At 51.3% G+C, this 20328-nt stretch overlaps 1 protein-coding gene across 10 annotated transcripts in view; it reads left to right on the forward strand.

Moving 5' to 3' along the window:
• Adcyap1r1 (adenylate cyclase activating polypeptide 1 receptor 1) overlaps positions 1–20328 on the forward strand; it is a 49955-nt gene that overhangs the window by 5418 nt on the left and 24209 nt on the right. For 7 of the 10 annotated variants that reach the window (XM_011241150.1, XM_006505388.3, XM_011241152.3 and 4 more), the window contains exons 2-6: positions 3239–3368; positions 4591–4696; positions 15302–15409; positions 17642–17662; positions 18549–18590. In XM_011241150.1, coding sequence (XP_011239452.1) covers positions 3318–3368; positions 4591–4696; positions 15302–15409; positions 17642–17662; positions 18549–18590 — 328 coding nt within the window. In that variant the 5' untranslated portion in view covers positions 3239–3317. The remainder of the gene's footprint in view (positions 1–3238; positions 3369–4590; positions 4697–15301; positions 15410–17641; positions 17663–18548; positions 18591–20328) is intronic. The other 3 variants (XM_011241151.2, XM_030255114.1, XM_011241153.3) reach the window with 1 other exon arrangement.

Here is a 20328-nt window from a genome sequence, read left to right on the forward strand (position 1 = left end):
ATGGTGTGAGAGGTCACATGGGGGTTCAGCAGGCTCCTTTCCAAATGACAGAGCAGCAGAAGTAGAGGGGTTTGGAGCCACATTTTAGTTCTCTGGGATGCTCTCTGTGTGACCTTGGAGAAGTTGCACAGACTTTCTGGGCCTCTGTTGCCTCCCCTATAGAACGAGGAGAGTGCCAGGATCTCCTTCGTGTCAGTCAAGTTACAGGAGTTGATGGGTATTCAACTTGGAGGTGTACACAGCACATACTGACCATTAGGAGATAACGAGCAGCAGGCTGGCTGTGCCCAGTGAATGTGATACAGGGTGGAGGTGATTGTGCAGTGGCACAAGAATCATGAGCACAGAGAGGGAGACACCTCACAGACGCCAGGCTGTGGCACATCCTCGAAGTGCTGCCCATGGATCAGGCATGGCTGTCATTCCCACTTTGCAGACAACATGCAGAGGCTGAGCAGGAAGCTTAAGTACCTGGCCTGGGGTCAAGGCTAAAATCTACAGGGGAAACTTCCCACCTCCGTTCCACTAGGAGCTTGGAGGCAGAGCTTCCCTGTTCTCTGAGCCACCTGCCCGGCACAATTTGAACCCCAGAGAGAGAGAGCAGGGGGCATGCAGGGGAGTCAAGAAAGGGCCTGATGTCCCTCCTTAGGGTGGGGTATTTGACAGATCTGTGGTGGCCTGACTTAGTCCATGACAGGGACACCTGCATCTCTAAGGAGTTGTGAGGCAGAGGTAGCCTGGGAAAAGAGGAGCATCAGTGTCACATCTTGGAAGGCACAGAACACTGTGCCCCACAGAACACTGGAATGCAAGCACCAGGGGCCGCTGGGAAAGGGTAGGGACTGGAGAAAAACACCCGGAAGAGCAGAGAGTGGTGCTCTGTGAGGTCTTCAGAGACAGGAAGAGAAGTCAGGGACTAGATGAGGCAGCAGTGGTATCCAGGACCCTTGCTCAGTGATCGCCCCATCTGAGACATTCACCCGTGTGCATTCATGGCTCCTGTGTCAGCACCATGGATATCTCCCTGGGTTATGATCTGTCTAGGAGACTGTACCATAGAACTGAGGGTTCCTGTACATATCCATGGAGGCATGCATGATATGTCTGAGCTCATATCCTCACAGGAACATTTACTGTACATGGTTCGGGGTTTCCGTGAAGGGACATATGAGGAGAGGGGAGGGAAGTTGCCATCGCAGATGATCATATTGATGCTTTCAAGTGGAAGCCCTGGGATAAAGGTGCTTTAGTGTTTGTGGATCTGACATGTTTTTATGCTCCTTTGCTTAAAAATGAGGTGCATGGAGAGAGAGAGAGAGAGAGAGAGAGAGAGAGAGAGAGAGAGAGAGAGAGAGAGAGAGAGAGAGAGAGACTCCCTACCATCATGTTCCCGCCACCAGAGGGAACCTTAGAGCTTCAGCTCTGTGTCCCTGTGTAAGTCCCAAGGTTCTCACACAGGTTAAAACAGACCCACTGTAATCCACATGGCATCAGCTGAAGGGCCAGCCTGGCAGGGGTCCCAGGCTGCACTAGGCTGAGAGGGTCTGGGATGCAGAGGAAGTAGAAGGTATGCCTGGTCCTGAAGGGCTTCCCTGGGGGCCACAGCTCTGTTTTGGAGTCTTTAGATTACTCAAGGTGAACCCTGAGTTCAGAGGACATCCCATTCTTACTGGTTTTTCTGACCTGAACTAGCTGGGAAAGATGGCCTCTAACTGAGGCCTGCTGAGGTCCCCAGAACTCGATCGTCTCCCATCCTAACCAAGCCTGAGGTCATTTCTGCAGACAGGGTCGGGATCTCAGACTGGTACAGGCAATTGAATACTTTTGAGGAACCACCAGTGTTGCACCCATGGTGCCTGTACCCACTAGGAGTGGATGGGGCCTTGGGGGAGGTGCAGGCCCTTAAGCCTGTGTGCCTGACCCCTTTTCATCCCCCGGCTTCTCCCAATCTACTGAACCCTACGTGCTCCCTTCCCTGGGTACCTATCAGCTATCGGAGATCTCCTTACCATCTCCGAGTGAGTGAGCTGGAGAGGGGCACTCTTCTCTCTTTTTCTTCTTGTCACTGGTTTTCTTCCTTATTTTGGATGTCTGTTTATTACCCAATTGAGCCAAAAAAAATGTTGAAAGAGGGTGTTAAGGCCAGGCACTTAAGGCACAGAGGCATGGGAGGTAAAAGCTGGACCCATACGGTGCATGGGATATAGGGGCAGGCTTGTTTCACATCCTCGAGGCGTCCATAGTGAAGAGCTTTTTGTGTTAGCTGTGCTCTGAATAGGGCTACTTAATAATCCTTCCCACAGCAATGGAGTAATGACCACCATCGCTCTGAAGGGATGACAGCACTCTGCTTAGCAGGGGCAGTGTGTTGCTGCTGCAACGAGTAGCCTCATGTACGTTGCTCTCTGTCCAAGGGCAAACCTTTCCCAGTGCAGAGCTCCTGAGTGGCCAGGCATTTGTGTCAATGGTCAATTTTAGAAGCAGAGCAGGCTCAGGTGGAGTGTGAGCTCGGTCCCCACCATTTCTCTGGTCCCTCCTGGGGTCCTGGTCCTCATACACCTGTCCTTGAGGTCCAACAGCACTGTGATGTGACCACACCCTTTAGAAGTCAAAGTGTTGTGAGACGGGGTAAAAGGAGAACGTGATTGTCCCAAGTCTGCACTGAGAGCAAAGAGGCCCTTTCAGAGTGAACAGATGGTATAGAAGCTTGCTTCTCCATACCAGAGCTGTGTGGAGTTAGCTAGGTCACACAGGCTAGAGAGGCGTCTCGCTGTCCCAGTCCGCTCAGGGATGCTGGCTTCTATCCCGTTGTCATCCTCTAACCCCCGGGACATTATTCAGTCTGCCATGGAAGAGGTGGACCCTGTACTTAAGTGAAGCAGCGGACAAGACATGTGCCTGGAACAAGGGAGCCTGCGAAATGTCACTGCTAGGTGGGCATGCATATGCCAGCCAAAACTCTGCTTCTGTGTGGCGGCAGAGAATGCTGAGACGTGGAGACAGCTGGTCTATGCAGAGGAATTAGCTGCTCTGGAGTGCTCTAGTAGCCCGGTGGCTGAGCTGGCATGTACCCACCACATTCAGTGCCCTACTGTGGGCGCAGGGCATATGGTGCTCAACTCGTGTTGGTGGGATGGAAGAGTAAAGGGGTGCAGGCCCCAAGGGTTAACCAGGGCTGGAATCCTGGCCTGGGAACCCCCTGCAGGTGACACGGTGTGCTGTCTTTCCTTCCCTTCAGCGCTGCATGCACAGTGGAGGGTGGTGACTGACTCCCCAAGGCTGGGAGCAACAGCCAGAGACAGTGGCTGGGAAGCACCATGGCCAGAACCCTGCAGCTCTCCCTGACTGCTCTCCTCCTGCTGCCTATGGTAAGGGCCCGGCGTCTGCCTCTACGACTGTACCGAGCCTCCCTCCACCTGGAGGACCAGTGACTTCTGAGTACTCTCAGCCAAGCCGACCCAAAGCTGGCATTTCTGCCAACAACCCTCCCTCACCCCGGTCCCTTTCCGCACACACCACAGAGTTGTTACAGAACTTGCAAATCTGTTAAGATGGTGACGTGTGCTATGGCACCTAGAGTTGCATGGTATCTGGCTAGCTCAGCCGTGCTCAGGGTCCCTGGTTAGGACCACATGATGGTCTTCTGGTCCTCATGCCACGAGGCCCTCTGACACCTAAATTCAGAATCCTGTCCTCTGTTCGTATCTCTCTTGAGCAAGGGTGAAGATCGGGAGTGAGAGGAAGAGGGTTCCATTTAGCTCCATTTGGGCCAGGGCGAGGCTGACCTCAGAGCCTGAGGTCACCCTCCTACTCCTCTTCCTTGCATGTCAGGACATGCACATCTCACTTGCAGTGAGCAGGTGGGATTGGATCTGTCTTTGTACATGGTCCTTGGCAGCTCAGATTCCTTGCCAAGAGAATCATTCCTGACTTAGGGTTTGATGGACATGAACTTGAACATCATCTATCATGATAGCAGGGTATGGCTGTGAAGACGCTGGACCTGCTCTGGGACCTGAGCTGAGCTTTGTACCTGTCTTTCCCCTTCTGAAATTGAGTGGAGAGGAGACCTGTGAATCTGACCGTTACCCTTTTGTCTGCCGTGGAAGGGCTTTTGTTAACGTAGTTCTCAGTTCATTAGCCCTCACCTCCCCATAAAGTGCAGCAGGAGCCAGAACATCAGATTCAAATCCTGTTACCCTGCCTACTAAGTCATGTGACTTGAAACAAGTTAAATAACATCTCGACTTGGTTACACGTTTGCAACAGAAAATGAAGTAAACAAAAGTAGTTCCTTCTTCCTAGTGTTTCTGCGTTTCTAGCATGGATGCACATACATACCCAGCCACTAGAGGGCAGTGCATGCAATTGTTAATGTCACTATAGCATGGAGACTGAGGTTTAGGGGCCTGTGGGACTCACACATTGAGTTGGGGCCTGGGGATAGCCCTCATGGCATCTGTTACACAGCAGATGTTGGTCTGTCACCCTCCTGCCACACCCATCCCTAACACGCTTCTCCTGAGTTGAAGCAGAGGGGCTGTCAGTGGGCTCCATGTCCTCTCATCGTTTGTTCTCCATATCCTATAGGCTATTGCTATGCACTCTGACTGCATCTTCAAGAAGGAGCAAGCCATGTGCCTGGAGAGGATCCAGAGGGCCAACGACCTGATGGGCCTAAATGAGTCTTCCCCAGGTGAGTGAGGCAGGGGACAGTCTTGGTGTCCTCAGCGTCCACAGGTTAGCCTTGTAAGACTGGTGGAAGGGTGTGCATCTCTGTAGAAACTGGGGCCACAGTGCCCCATATCTGCAACTCTCAGTGACATTAGGTGGCTCTCCTTGTGCCAGTTTGAGCTGAGATGTTCTGGGTGGCTTAACGTGGCTGCTGTTTTCTCCTGGGTCTGGTCTGGAGAGCAGCTGCCAGCACACTTGTTCATAGGCCACCTGGGACCAGCCGCAGCAGGAATGCAGCTGTTACAGTGGCTGGGCTACAGACTATCTGACCAGCAGGAGTTCCTACTTGCTGGCTCTAGCAGAAGCCAGGGTGGAAGGCAGCAGTCAACCCCAGGGCTTCCCCCAGTGTGGGGCTTCTATGGCAGCTGCTGTGTCAGATGCTGCATGTATGGTCCTATACACCTTTACTCTGTCCCTCCAAATGATTCCGAGGATTTCAGACAGTACCTTCTAACAAGTTCATGTCCTGAGGGAGAGGCACAACTTCTGGTAAGATTCTAGGGATCTTCTTCCATCTGCCCCAGAAGGAGCAGGGGAGGTTGGGTGGGCATCTTGGTTATGCCATGCCTTTCTCCTGCTCTGGCCTGCAGAACAGGCTAAAGCTACCTAGTGGTGGGGCTCCAGGGCTCCACTAGAGCCTTAGTGGTACACCTTTCCCTCTGGACTCAATAACCATCTGCCTGAAGACTTTATTAATCTGCAGCCCAGTTAAACAGAATTCCTGCTGGGCCAGATTCATGCAGCTTCTTCGCAAAGACTGACCAGGGGAAGGTGCTCCCAACATAGCAGGGCTGCTTTGCTGCCAGACTAGAACTTTAGCCCATATCAACCAGGGAGACTGAGGAATGGGGACAGATGGGTACACAGTGGGAGGAAACCCAAAAACTGTGTGAAGAATCTATGATCTAAGTGTCTTGTTTGTGTGGGTGGGAAACTAGGTCCTGAAGGCAATAGCTACCCAGTGCCTGTCTACCATGTGGGTAGAAACCATAAAGCCTGCCTCCTGACATGGAGTTGTTGGTCCCAAATGGTGGCTCTTAGAGGGGGAGGGGAGAGAGATGAGGGCTTACTGTGTGAGCCTGTGCACAGTGTAATTACACTCCTCAGCTGAACTCAGGTCCAAAGGAGCTGACAGGACAGGCTTGCTCGTAGGTCTGAGCATAGCCCTAATGAAAGGATAGGCAGATGCTAGTGGGAGGGGCTCCCCTGGTAGCTTCAGAGAAGAAGAGGTAAGGACTGGGAGGAGCAGGTAGGGCTTGAATAGCCTGGAATACCCAGAGGACCTTTTAGGAGACCATCCACAAACCACAGTGCAGATTAACCTAGAATCTTAGCTTGGCATAGTTAACTGACATTCAGCAGCTCCCAGGAGGTTCTGGTGAGGCGCTAGAGCCATGAAAGCCAATCCAAGGGAGGGGTGGATGTCGGACTTCAGGTGAGCCGGGAGCAGAGGAGAACACTGACGGTGCAGGGCATGTGTAATCACTCCTACTTCATAGATGAAGAAAGGGGTGTAAAGAGAGCCTGCACATTACTTAAGACTGTAGTTCATTGTGAGCAGAGCCTGAATTTAGACAGTTGATGTCCTCAGTCACTGGAATGTACCGCCTTAGGACAGCACACCCTGAACCCTAGCATGATTTCTACGTCACCTGAAGACATGTGCTGCCTTAATTTTCTTGGGCGAAATGGAGGGGAGAGTGATACCTAGCAGCTGCAGTCTACAGGAAGCTGTAGAGGCTTGAGGACTTCAGGGTCACTACATCTGTGAGGCTCCACATAGTGCAGAAAGCTCCAGGCTTCCCACCTTCTTGCTAGGTCAGAGGTAGATGCCATTTGGAGAGCTGAGAACCAGCTCTGGTTTCAGAGAGCTGAGGAGAGGAGGGAGGGTGAGAGATGGAACCTAGGCAGGGGTAGCCTAACTTATCCAGGTGAGAGCTGTGGGCTAGCACTTACAGAGCAAGCTGTAGCAGAGCAGACATGTGTCCTCAGCGTTCATACGTGTACTCAGCTTGTCAGCCTAAGTGAGCAGTGATGGGCGTTTCCTTCCATCTGAGGGCGCCCACTCGGAGTTCCTTTCTTGCTTCTTTGCCCATCACCTTGAAGCCCACACCAGGGTGGTAGAGCCTGTGTGTACTTTGGGATAGGTCCAGAGGTACCAGCTCCCCCAGGCCACTCCAATACTGCAACTGGAGAGGCAAAGTCTTTCTGCTAACAGATTTCTTCCCTGCTGGACGCATAAGCAGGAGAGAAGTTTGTGGAGGAGAAGAAGGTCTTAGGTCTGTGTTCAAGAGGGGCCTGCACTGATCAGAGCAGAGCCCCATGAAGGCAAAGGGTGCTTGCATAAGTGCTTCAGTGGTGGAAGGGTCTATTGAGGAAGGGCGAGGGCAGAGGAATGGAGTCCCCGGGGAAGGACATGCTGAGTGTAGCATCCCTCAAGTCCCTGTCTGAAAGTCCCATGGTATGATCTGCAAAAACAGGCATCTGGGCAGGCAGGCGCTGGGCACCTTGCCAGGGTTCAGGGTTTAGGACAGCTAAACCCCGTTGTCAGCCCCCAAGGGAGAGCCTTCATGTCTTCTGAGCCTCATATGAGGCTCACGCCTGCCTTTAGGAATGAATGTCTTCACCCGGGTCTTTGAACTAAACAATGTGTCCCTAAAGCAGGGCCCATCTCACTGTGCTGTGCCGTGCCATTGAAGTCCTTAGGTACACTTTAAGGTGTCTGTCAATGAACAGTCCTTCAGCACACACAGCCAAGGTCAGAAACATCTGGACTCAGATTCCAAGGAGGTGTGTCCTCAGAGCCTGCCTCTGTCTGACTGTAAAGTTTATACAAGTGTAACCACCCTAGAGAGGGAGCACCCCTACTGCTGGGCCCATGCGATGTCGGATGGGCGAGAAAAGGCCAAGGAGCAGGTGAATCGGCCCAAGATCTCATTATATTTGGACGTGACACAGGATTAAGAGCCGTGTTGATAGCCTTGGTTGGGGAGAGCAGGGGATCAGTGAACTGTACTCTCTCTCCCCTTGCCTCTCCAACTATGTTGTCCCTGAGCAGTGACCAGCACAGACAGTACCAGAAAGTAGTGACAACTTGGAGACACATTTGAAAATGAAGAAGAAAGCCTGCCAGTTTGCTTCGGTGCCTGCCCGGGACTGTAAACACAGCGCAGCTTTCATGCTTATGCACACACAGCCATTCGGCAGCTTCTCAGTGTCAGGGCCAGCTGAGAAGGGTGGGGTTGGGCAGGCTCTGAAACCACCACACAGCTCAAGAATACAGACCTCGGTGGTTGGGTCCGCACTTTGTGCAGTCGGGAGACTGTAAACAGGAGACATGAGTGTAAGTGGCGTGGAACAATGCTTTATCCTGTGAAATAATGATAAAAGTGCAGTTCACTAGATCTGTGGACCCAGAGCCTAGTCAGTTATTTTACACCGTACGTAAATGTGCTTTTTCACATGACTGGCAATGAGGTTGTGTTCCCACCAGCATCCACACAAGCAGGCTGCTGGTGGGGATTTCTCAGCTCTAGTATAGGTTAGGAGACAGCCATGGCATATCTAGGAAGCTGAGTCTGTTGTAGTAAAAGCTTGGGTTTTTTGGAAGCAAGGACCATATGTGACACTGTGTGGTGGTCCCCATATTCTCTCATCTCCCTGTCTTCAGGGTTGGAGACGCCACCCCACCGTCTTGGGCATGTGTTGCAGGGGACTCTTGGGAGGAAGATCAGGGATGGAGGTTTATTTCATTTCTCATTCCAAATCCCTGAGCCCATCTCCGAGCCTGGCTCTGCCACATGACATATGAAGCAGTTAGAGCCAGAGGTGCTGTCACTAACGAGTCACATGCAGAGTCTCAGCCAGCCCTGGGTGGGTGCCCAGAACTCCTGACTGGGGAGTTCCCTTTCTGCTGCACTGCCTGTGCCCTTGGAGGAAGAGGAGAAGGAGTTGGGGCTGGTCTATGCACAGCAGGCCATGTAGGCTCATTCTTTGATCCTTCCATCTGGATCAGGGCTTGTTTGTCTAGACTGTAGCCAGTAGGGCCTTGGACTGTGAGCATGGGGACCTTCCTGTGTCCAGGAAGAGCTGGTCTTGCTAGGTTTCAGTACATACCACATGCTCAAATCGATGAGCAAGGTCTGAAGTATTGTGGCCGGTCAGGAGATAGGTCTTCATGCTGCCTTTCTAGACTTGTCCCAGAGAGCGTTCAGGTGCCTTGACCAGCTCCCCACCCCCATTGGCCTTCTAGCTGCTCCAACACTGACCAGGACCAACCACGAGAGACCCTTGCTCTGAGAATCTTACCCTACGTAGGGTTCATAGGAACCTGACTGAGGGGTTTTCTCAGACTCATATTTTCCAGAGCTGGTCCTGTCAGAACTCTCCTGACGGTTTGTTAAGCACAGACTTTTGTGGTCCCAGGGTATCTCGTACCTAGGTCTGAGTGGGGCCTGAGTGTCTGCAATCCGGGAGGCTACCAGTTGTGTTTCTGGCTTTGGGTCACACTTGGAGACCTGTTGCCTTCAGCTCTGCTTTTTCTCTCCCATTATCAGAGGGGGAGGGGAGGGGGAGGGGGAGGGCTGCTCATTCGATGAAACAAGAAACCTTGACTGTCAAGTGAATTTCAGGAAATTGAGTTGTTTTTCACTTTCAAATTGTGTGCACAAATGAAGGCCTTTCTTTAAGAAAGCCTGAATATCCCTGGATGGGTCCTGAAAGGAAGGGAGGATCTTGGCTTTGTCTGTCACTCTGGTGTCTCTGGGCTCAAGAGTTTTGAACTCTATGTGGAACTGGACAGAAGCATCACCATGACAACCTCTGATTAGCTCTTCATTCTGTATCCTTCAAAGACTAATGGCTCATGCATTCTCTCTCAGCTCTATTCCTGAGTATATTCTGCCCCCCCCAGCCCCCCTTTTCCCCACTCCCTGCTGTCACAGGAGTCACTGCTGCTTGGCATAGAGTGTCAGGGGGAATGTGGGCACAATCTTTGAACTGTGCAGTAGCACTCCCTGGCCCATGGTGCTCTCATTTCTCAGTGGGGTTTGTGTAGATGGAGCTGGGAGAGTTAGGGGTGGGGCTGGAGTAGAACTGCAGGGGAAAGGGGTTAGGGTGGGGGAGGAATCAAGTGAAGCTAGCTCTAAAGAAACAAGGCCTGCCTTAGAGGAGGGCAGGGAGGAGGGTGTTGGAGCATCTCTCTGGAACTGGCGTACCTGGCTGCTGTGTCCTGCTTTTCCTCTGCTGTCTTCTTTGCCAGCTCCACTTCTAAGCCTTGGCATTCTTGTGTGTTCTGTGAACTCATTCTCTCACTGGATAATCATCTACCTACCCTGACCACCTCACCCATTCTTGTCTGGTTTAATTTTGGCTCTTACTATCATCTCAATCCAGCATATGTGAGACCAAACATGATTCTCAACTTGTCTAAATTCTCAAAATTTGACTGCTAACTGGTCCTTTTATTGTGGTCGTCTAACCAGCCACCTACTTTTCTACTTACCATCTACCCACCCATTGCCCACATATCCATTTACCTATCTATACATTCAAACATCCATCCATCCATCCATCCATCCATCTGTCTATCCATCCATCTTCCCACCCATTTATGTCTTCATCAGTCCATACAGGTGCCCAAGTCAAAAGCCAGCCTGACATCCATCAGCACTTTCTTACCGCCTTTGTAAGTGAGTCAGTGAAGCACAGGGTATACTGCAGTTATGAGCCAACTTACAACTCCAGAGTGACTTTTTTTTTTTTTTTTTTTTTTTTTTTTTTTTTTTTGCTTATACAAGTCATAGATTGCTATGTTAGCTTTAGTGAGGAGTTAGAATTTAGCTTTGCCTGGACATTAAGAGACCCAGGTTCCCTGCTGGAACACTGATACCCTTTGTATGTGGTCTCGAGGATGCTACTGAGAAGAAAGAGATAGAAAGATAGAGGTCCTTGAGGGTAGCATTAGAGACTAGGTCACCTCTTTGATATCCTTTCCAAGGGCTTAGAGTTCAGGGTAGTAGTCACATGAGTGACATGGGTGAGTACCAGTCATCTGTGGCACACTCCAGCTCTGTCCTTCATGCCCCGCTGTTCCTGTCTCCAAACTGTCCTACATAGTCCTATCTATCTTTGCTGCCATTACTCCGAATCAAGCCCTTTCATCCTCCCTGGGATACTACAATACCCTGGCATGGCCTTCTGTCTCACTCTTGCTTATCTCTCTGAACCACAAACCTGGATACTCGGTCTGTCTGTCTGTCTGTCTGTCTGGATCTCTGCCCTCTATGGCAGGCAAAGAAAGGTCCTCTGCTACTATCTAGAGATAAATGTTAACTCTCAGCTCCCTAAACCTGCAAATGTTACCTTACCTGACAGGGTTTTAGTGTGAGTTCTGATGATAGGGAGAGTGTCCTGGGTTGCTTGGGAGAATGTGGTATGAAGTCATTAGCATCTTTAAAAGTGAGAGAAGACAGGAGAGCTGAAGAGCCTTAGGATGCCAGGCTGCTAATTTTGAAGCTGGAGGAAGGGACCATAAACCAAAGAACAGTGGTGACCACTTGAATTTGGGGCTGTTGAGGAAAGGCTCCTTCCCACAAGCCTCCAGCAGTCTTGCTGATGCTCAGTTTTAACTAGGTGAGACTCATTTTAGGCCCCTGACCTCCAGCATGGTATGACAGTAACTTGTGCTACCCCAAAACACTGAGTTGTCCCCCATCCCCAGTAGGAAATGAGCCTACACCTCACCCAGCAGAGCACTCCTAACCACTGTGAGCTCCGTGAGGCCCAGATTGGCTGCTTTATCATCCTGCCCTGCAGGACTCATTCACCGAATCTCTTGTACTAATGAATTAGTGAGAAAATGAGAAAGCAAAGTAGAAAGGGGAGAGAGAGAGAAGGGGAGAGGAGAGGGAAGCTTAGGCATTGTGAAGGCTTCTGCTGCCACTAAAATTAACTGCACTGCGCTGTGGAAACTGCATGCATTCTGTGTGCGTGGTGGGGACATAGGTTTCTGTCCTCAGCTAGAAAACCTCAAGGCCCTCTTGTGAGCCTGCCTTCTGCCCCAAGTCCAAAGGTGGTCAGTTGTTGTGAGTGAGGTCTTTACTAGGTTCTGGGGTCCTAGAGATCTTGTTCTGGGCTTTCTTTCTATCCTGGCCTCGTGAGAAGACAAAACTGGCAACAGAGAAAAGGACTGGGAGAGTTTCCAGGCTTGTGACAGGTAGATCATTGGGAATTTCAGACAAGGAACTAGACAGAGGAGCCAGAAAGTAGTCCCAGTGGCATTTGCTATTCCTAAGACACCAGCAAGTCCTGTTAGCCCACAGTTCCTGATTTCAGCTCTGACAAATCCAAGTTGGGGTACCAACAGATACTCAGCCCTTGTTCTGACACTAACCTGTAAATCACAGCCTAGAAGACCACAACATAAATCTGGTGTCTCCTAGGCAGGTTCAGAACGGGGGCCCTGCCTTTCCTCCAACCTTGTCCTCTTATAGCTTCTTGTGCATCTAACACAGGAAAGGCACGCAAAACTCTTATTAAGGACGTGCATTATTTTACCCTGCCTCTACCTCTGATCCGCAGCTCTGGATCCTGGCTGCTGCCACTCCCTGCTCCCCAGCCCTCACATTCATGCCCTCTCACCCCAGCATTGTCAGCTGGAATAGCATCTGGTTGTGCCAGGGCCTAATGTTCCACATTACGGGAACATCTGCTGGCCAGGGATTCTGGAGTATGGGCCAGACATGGTCATACTCCATGGGCATTTCACAGTCAGCATGGGCCATTGCAGCCGAAGATGTACTGTTGGGTCTCTTTCAAGGACATGATGTCACGGCCAACTGTGCTTTGCTGGCGAGACATCCTGGGTAGACAGGAATCATTGATAGCTGCTTGTGGAGAAAGGTGGCTTTCCTCCTCTGGTCCTCCGAGTCCTTGTCCACTTGGCCTCAGCATACAGAGGTTCACAGCATACAGAGCTTTAGCATGTCTCCTAGCTCCTAGAGGGCGTCACTGTATGAGCAGGATGCCACAGGCCAGTGTCGCTAGTGTGAATGCCAAAGTGGCAAGAGCTAACTTCTGAGAGACCTAGAAGCTGGGGATGTCTTCTGCTGCCGGAAGTCATGACTTGGACAGAGGAACCATGATGACATGAAGCCTGCCCCAGGCCGTCACACTCAGGTTTCCTCTGAGCTTCTCAGTAGGTGGCCATTTAACTTCTGTCTCCCCAGTGGGGTCACCCCTCTCCTAAGGCCTGATTCCCAGAAGCCTCTAGTGGCAATCAAGGAATTAAGGTCAGTGGTAACTCCAACGTGTATGGATTGTGGTGCTGTTCATAGAATTGTCTACGTTGGAACTCATTTGTTCCCCTAACAGTACTGGGAGGCAGTATGTGGGCATTCACTCACTTCCCGATGGGACACAGGTTCTCCTGTCTGTATACTCCCTGTACATAGGTCAGGTTGCTTTCCTGAAGGTCTCTGCTGCTCTCTGACCTCCTGTGTTTCTGCATCGCTCTCCAGCCCACTGTACCTTTGTCATATGCTCTTTGTTAAACCCCAAGTATGGTGTCCTGGGGCTCCCTCCTCCTTGCTCTTCTTCATCACATCCTTTCCTTGGGAGACATGACTCATGGACTGGAAAGATGGCTCATCCATTAAAGGCTAGGCTCGCAACCAAAAGACATGTTGTCTCACCACTCAATTGCTCAAGGGAAGCAGGCCTGGCAAGGCCAGGTAGGGATAAGGACAACAGGTGTCATACCTAGGAACTGTGGTGTGAGGCATACCGATTTTCAAGGTGGATGATATGGAGTCACCAAGCTCTATGTGTATTTGGAAAGGATTTGCTCCTAGCTGAGAGAGATCTAGGAAGAGGCTGTGGCTGTGATGTCAGCAAGAGCTTCTAGCTCTGATGGATGTCTGAAGGGAACCAAGCAGGACTTGATGCCACCCATGATGTAATGGGAGTGAATGACTCTCAGGGATCTAGCTGGGCTGAAACAGTGTGGGTTTAGTAGGAGGGTCTGGGTGGATTCTAGGACTCCCACGTTGGACTTGGCTTTGGCCCCTCAAAGTGGGAACATGTAGCAAAAAGCTGACCCTGGGGTTAACACAGAGAATGGCTGGAGGCCAAAGACTGGAGATGTCTACATGTCATTCTGTTATGTCCCTGAGCAGGGTGAGCTCATCCAAGGTGAGTGGGCGGGTAGCCCAAGACAGGATGACTTCCAGAAGCTATAGCCAGTCAAGTGGGCAGAGTCTAGGTTGGCTGGGGTTAGAATTGTTCTTCAGACTTGGCAGCCAAGAGGTTGTCGATGACCTTGATGAGTGTTGCTGCAGTGTAGAGGAGGGGCAGAGAGATGGTGGCCAGAGGACAGCAGAGGGCTCTGTCCAGGAGCCGTCAGACCCAATCGGAACCAGTCAAGCCTGACACTCTCTTCTTCCTCACTGCTTACCCTAGGGAGACTTAGTGATTCCTGAGTACCTCTCTGTGAACCTGTCCCTTCCCCTCTGCCAGCTGATCCCCACGACAAGGCTTTGACCTTGGCCTCTTCCAGGACTCTGCCTCCATCGCCTTTCTGTTCCAAGTCTTTCCACAGTCACTTCTGAGCGAGCGTCTCTCAGCTGGGCAAGCTGTGACCTCACTCCAGGTGCCAGCTTTGTGGGTGGCAGCTTCTTGCTCTAGGTCTGGGCTGAGAGGGAGGTGGGCTATGGGGGGCAGCCTCAGAGCTGGTTTGACCTCAACCCCACCTTCACGGAGAAATGAGCCTCACTGTGGTGGCTATGAGGCCAGACCCCAGAATGGCAGCCAGGCTGGGAGGACAAGAAGAGGAGGCCTTCTACAGGGACCCCTGCCCTGCAGTTCTTGCAGTGCCTTTGTGGACTACTCTTGGGGTGTTTTTCTAGGTGCGGGAGCAAGCCTTCCTCACACAGGAAGACTCACCTTCTCTCCTTGTAAGCTCTTTGCTCTCTGCAAGAGCCAGCTTCACAGCAGTCCATGCTAAATGTGCTCATGTGTGTGTGTGTGTGTGTGTGTGTGTGTGTTGGGGGGGGGGGGCAGAGTGCGCTCTCAATACCTAATAGAAATAACTTAAGGGAAGATGATTTATTTTAGCTCTCAGTTTCAGGGGCTTTGTGTCTGGTCAGGGAGGCACAGGGGAGCAGCCCAGCTCACATTATGGTGCCTCAGAAGTACAGGGATCAGTGGGTGCCAGCACTCCATTAGTTTTCTCCTTTCCTCCTGCCCACCCACAGATAGTACTGCCCAGGTTCACGGTGGCTCTTTCCTCCTATGTTAATCCTCTCTGATGATGCTCCCACCATCACCAGAGCAGGGCGAGCTTATATTTAAAACTAGCCACTACAGAGGGGCATCTCAGTGTACACATCAGTTTTATATATACACCACACACACACACACACACACACACACACACACACACACACACCACTCACACACACACATGTGAGTGAGTGGTGTGTGTGTGTGTGAGTTTTGTGCCTGTGTTTACCTGCACACGTGGGATGTGTATGGTGTATCTGTATCTGATTGTGGCCCTCTCCTCCAGGTTGCCCTGGCATGTGGGACAATATCACATGTTGGAAGCCTGCTCAAATAGGTGAGATGGTCCTTGTGAGCTGCCCTGAGGTCTTCCGGATCTTCAACCCGGACCAAGGTAAGGAGAACTCAGAATCTCTCCCAACTGTGCTGGTTTAACCTGCAATCCACACAGCCATGCCTCTTCCTGGAACTAAGCTTTAAAAACTCAGCTGCCCCCCAGGTGGCAGCTGATAGCTGGCCGGCAGGATGGAATGGTGCCCTTCATGCTGGTATAGGGAGAACATGGAGACACCACTTCTCCAGCACTTCACCTAGTGCCAGGTCTGCATTGCCAGGTGTCTCTCAGGGCACGTGAGAGCAATCTGGGCTTAGGCACAGAGTCCATGGCAACACTATTGTCTACCCCACTGGGCACCTTCAGCAAGGCAGATTATCACTCAAATTGTTGGCCTGCCAGATGGCCATGTGACACAGTGGCTGTTTCCCCAGGTGGTCTGTGAGGATAAAGCCAGGTCACCTATGGAGATGTATGTAGCACAGCACCTGGTGCATTTTGCATATTTAATAGTAAAGTTAGCTGACATCATCATAGTTACCATGATGACGACATAGGCAGAGATGTCTCAGAGGCCCGTCGGAAGATATGGATGGGACTGTATGACCAAACACCCTGTTTTTTTGTTTTTGTTTTTTTTTTTTTGTTTTTTGTTTTTTTTTTTCTGAGACAGGGTTTGTCTGTATAGCTCTGGCTGTCCTGGAACTCACTTTGTAGACCAGGCTGGCCTCGAACTCAGAAATCCGCCTGCCTCTGCCTCCCGAGTGCTGGGATTAAAGGCGTGCACCACTATGCCCAGAAAAACACCCTGGTTATAGTTAGGGTTTCTATTGCTGTGAAGAGACACCGTGACTACATTCTTTAACCACTTGATGTGGGCAGATGCCCAACCCTCCAGCCTAGCAGCAGTCTGCTAGTCCACCAGCACACACACACATGCTAAGAAAGGGCCGTCTCTGGTCCTTGCTGCCCTCAGATGGTCATGAGGATTTAGAGGAGGAGGAGAGAGGTCCTGCTCCACTAACCCAGGCTGTCTAAGAGATGGCCTCAGACACCAAGGAAAGTAGCCTGTGACATGTAGATATAGGCTTCAGGGACATATGTGAAGGCCTGGTGCCAGGAAACCAAAGCTGTCGACTGCAGACTTCTGTGGAACTCACATGTCATGTCTGCTCATGGTCTCTGGTACCAGGGACCATGATGTCACTGTAGAGTTCCCGGGACAAATTGGGATCCCATGAGTGGGTGCAGTGGCGAAGCTGTGATATTGGATCCAGAAATGTGACTAGGTTGGAAGAAGACAGGACCCCCATGGGCCTGACTTCATGGAGGGGATATCTGGCCCTGCCTGTGAGGCCACCACCAGTGGCTTGCAGGGGGAGGGGAGAAAGAATAGTATGCATTAGAGTCTGGAGCCTCCATCCTTGACTTTCTATCCAGAGCCCAGAGAAGGCAGGGTTTATCTTGATACCCCACCTCTCCTTATCCCACATCTTACCCTCCTCCTGCTAGTTGGGTTTCTGAATGCTCCCATCCTGAGGGCTCTGTGACGGAGAGCAGGCCAGGGGGTAAGCGCTGGAGGAGGCTGTAAGCAGAGAGAGTGAATAGGGGGAAGATGGAGGCTGTCAGCGACAGGGCCTGTGATTCAGCTCGCTCCTAAGATTGATTCCTCTGCACGGCAGCTTAATCACTTCCTCCATGTGCCCATTGCTTTACTTCAGTTAGTTATGGGAAGCTCGTGGCACATCCTCTCTTCGGCAGGATTCCAGCCACAAACCCTTCCTTTCCTACAGCCGCAGTCACAAGAGCTGACAGGAAGGAGGGTAAAATGATTTCCCTCAGCTGCTCCCGCCTCAGGGAGCAGGGATGTTATTTACACCTGCCTCTTAATGGTTCATTAAAGCAGGGCCTTTAGCGCCTCTCTTCACAAGCTTGGTAGTGAGACTTGCCCTCCCCACGGAAGCGACTGCTGTCTCATTTGCTCTCACCTTCCCAGGAAGCTCACTCATGGTGCTGTTGGCCTCCCTGTGGTGCTGGCTTTCTGGGGGCCCTGGTCAGTGCCTCCCCTTCCTCCTGTGCTGACCTGGAGGTGGAGTTAGATCTGCCCCTGCCCCTGCGAACTTGCTAGGTTGTAGCATGGGTTCCTCAGGCCTTTGGGACCCTACCTGGGGTTTCTCAGAGTTGGGGCAAGGGGTGGCGCGAATAGCCTGTGAGAACAGATCTGACGTCAGTCCTGGTCACCTCTGCATTTCTACTCATGTTCTCTCTCTTTCTCTCTTTCTCTACATACAGTCTGGATGACAGAAACCATAGGTAAGAGGACCCCTGGGAGGGCAGACGGAGTTTCACTAGCCCCTCAGAGCCCAGCCTGAGGATGCTCCTGGATGCTGGGATGATGGTGGGGCAGCAATCATAGAAGGATCATCAGGGATCAACTCCTTCCCTCCTCCCCAGAATTTGCCCATCCTGGAGGGGGTAGGAGGGATGGAAGACACAGTGTTGGGCTTCAAGGCCCTTTCAAGCTGGGTCAGGTGTTTGAATCACCAATGGAGAGATTGGAAAACATCTGTTTGTGTGCATAGTGCATGCATGTTCCTATGTGCAGGACAGCCCTGTTCTTGAGTTCACACAGACTCTTTCATCCCAGCAGCTACGAGGTGGGAATGCACAAGGTAGATTATGCAGTCAGGACAGGAAGGAGGTCAGGGCAGACTTCCTGAAGGAGGTAACACTTCAGCTTAGAAATGGGATTTTGAAAAGTCGAGAGGAAATGGGATTAACTTCTAGGCCATCTTTAGATAAATATAAAGGTTATGGAGTGGGGAGAAAACTGTCTACAGATAAACTCTTTGGGCTTTGGGTGTCCCTTTGGTGAAAAACAGACTTGGAGTAGAGGCAGGATTTGAACTTCAAAGAAAACTTCCAAGCCCCAGGCTTATTCACTCCATTTCCTCCCTCCATGAAGGCTCTCTGGTGGGGACCATTACCACACACCACTGTGAGCATCACAGCCATGCAGCTGCTGCTCTGGTGAGACTGGAGCTGCCAGAGACAGTGAGCCAGAGGGAAGTGTGGCTCCCGAGGTTCCGTCTCTTGATCCCCCGCCCACTCTCCACAGACTGGGCAGCCCTAGTCTTAGCTGATGGGGCAACTGATAGGCAGGCACAGCATTCTGACTGACCCATGCTTGTGTTCGCAGGGGATTCTGGCTTTGCTGATAGTAATTCCTTGGAGATCACAGGTGAGGGATGTGCTGGAGTCACCTTGGGCTGGTGGGGTGGAGGGCAGCTGCTTTGTAGCGGGGCTTTCTCCTCCGTGTGCTCTAGAGTGTGTACCTTCTCTGATAGAGCTGTGTGTTGTCTTCTTGGAAGATGGTGCCCAAGTACCCAGAGAAAAGACTCCATCATGCCTGTAACCATGTGCTGTGGGGGAGTCATGGGTATCTTGGGGCCTATCATGGACTGTAAGTGGGGAGCCTTTGTACTACAAGGCCTTTGGTGGTTTTGAACTCCCCGTAGAAGTTCTCAGGGTTCAGCTTTGCACTTCAGTCAACTGGATGGGGCCGAGCCATGCACCACTCTGAGCATCACAGCCCATCACCCACAGCCCTGGTGAGCCTGGAGCTGCAAGAGGCAGGGTGTCAGGAGGATGTATGGCTTCCCTGTCCCAATCCAGCTCTCTGCAGACTCAGTAAAGGGCAGATTCCGGGGTCTCACCGGAGTCTCTGATTTAGCCAGCTGGGTGGAGGCCAGATGCTTGGCTACCATATCTAGACGTTATGGTGGGACACTATCAGGGAACGTGCTATGCTGCTATGATGATGCTGGAGCCAAACAGTCTAGCGAAAGAGATGCTGTCATTCAAGGTTTGGCAATCTGGAGAGCGCCCCATCTTCCGGAGATTTCTATCAGAACAATATTCATAGAGCAATTTTGGGAACAAAAACGTTTATGTTTTTTCAAGTCTACTTCGTGTTATTAAAATAAAGAGGGAAAATAACAGAAAAGAAATGGCTTTTCCCTCTAGGAAGCTTTTTTTTTAAAAATTGATTTTCAAGTTTCTGTACCCTCTGTCTCTTTCTTCCTCTTACCTCTATGAGGTGGGCACGTCGGAGTTTACTGAAGCCCAGGGAGGGCAGTGGCTCAGCCACTCTGACTCTCAGTTGAGATGGGGGAGGCATTCAGACATTCTGAACTGTTCCGGGGACCTTGCAGGGAGGCTGCCAGCAGCAGCTGGAGACATACTTTTCTGAAAAAGAGACAATCTGATGAAATTGCTAACAGTGACCCAGGCTGCTGCAGTCCCTTCTTGGCTTGTGTCACGGGTGTCAGAGAAGCTGCAGAGACTCTCCCATTCTGGGTAGACTGTTCTTGTGGACAGGCTCTCTGCTCTATCATTCCTCCCAGGAAGGGTATGTCCAACTCTCTGACACCTTCCAAGTCCACCAGCAGGAGTAGATGCTGGTTAGAAAAGAGAGGGGGTAGCCAGGTGGTGGTGGTGCACGCCTTTAATCCCAGCACTCAGGAGGTAGAGCCAGGCAGATCCCTGAGTTCAAGGCCAGCCTGGTCTACAGAGTGAGATCCAGAAGAGCAAGGACTACTGTCTGGAAAAATGAGGAGTCTTTTCCTCTCTCTTTTGTTCTGCACTGACCTATTGCCTCCTTGTAGAGCTTTCCAGAGACCACCTTGATCACAGAGGACAAGCAGTGTGTGCTCCAAACACCCTGTCCACCGAGGTCTCTTACCACACACTAGTCACTTGCCCCTGAGACCCATAGACTGACTGTATCACACACTCCAGGATGAGGCTGTAGCATCTACACTCTACCAAGTCCACAAGGTGCTACAACTGAAATTTGAAAAATCTTGATTTTTGTCTCTGGAGATTTAAGATAACCCTGAATCCTGTTCCTTTCCATATGCCCTAAGAGATTGGTAGCTCTTGGGCTGCCAGGTAGGGGCCATACTCAGGTGCTAGCA

Source organism: Mus musculus, chromosome 6, assembly GCF_000001635.26.
Source record: "Mus musculus strain C57BL/6J chromosome 6, GRCm38.p6 C57BL/6J".
NCBI lineage: Eukaryota > Metazoa > Chordata > Mammalia > Rodentia > Muridae > Mus > Mus musculus.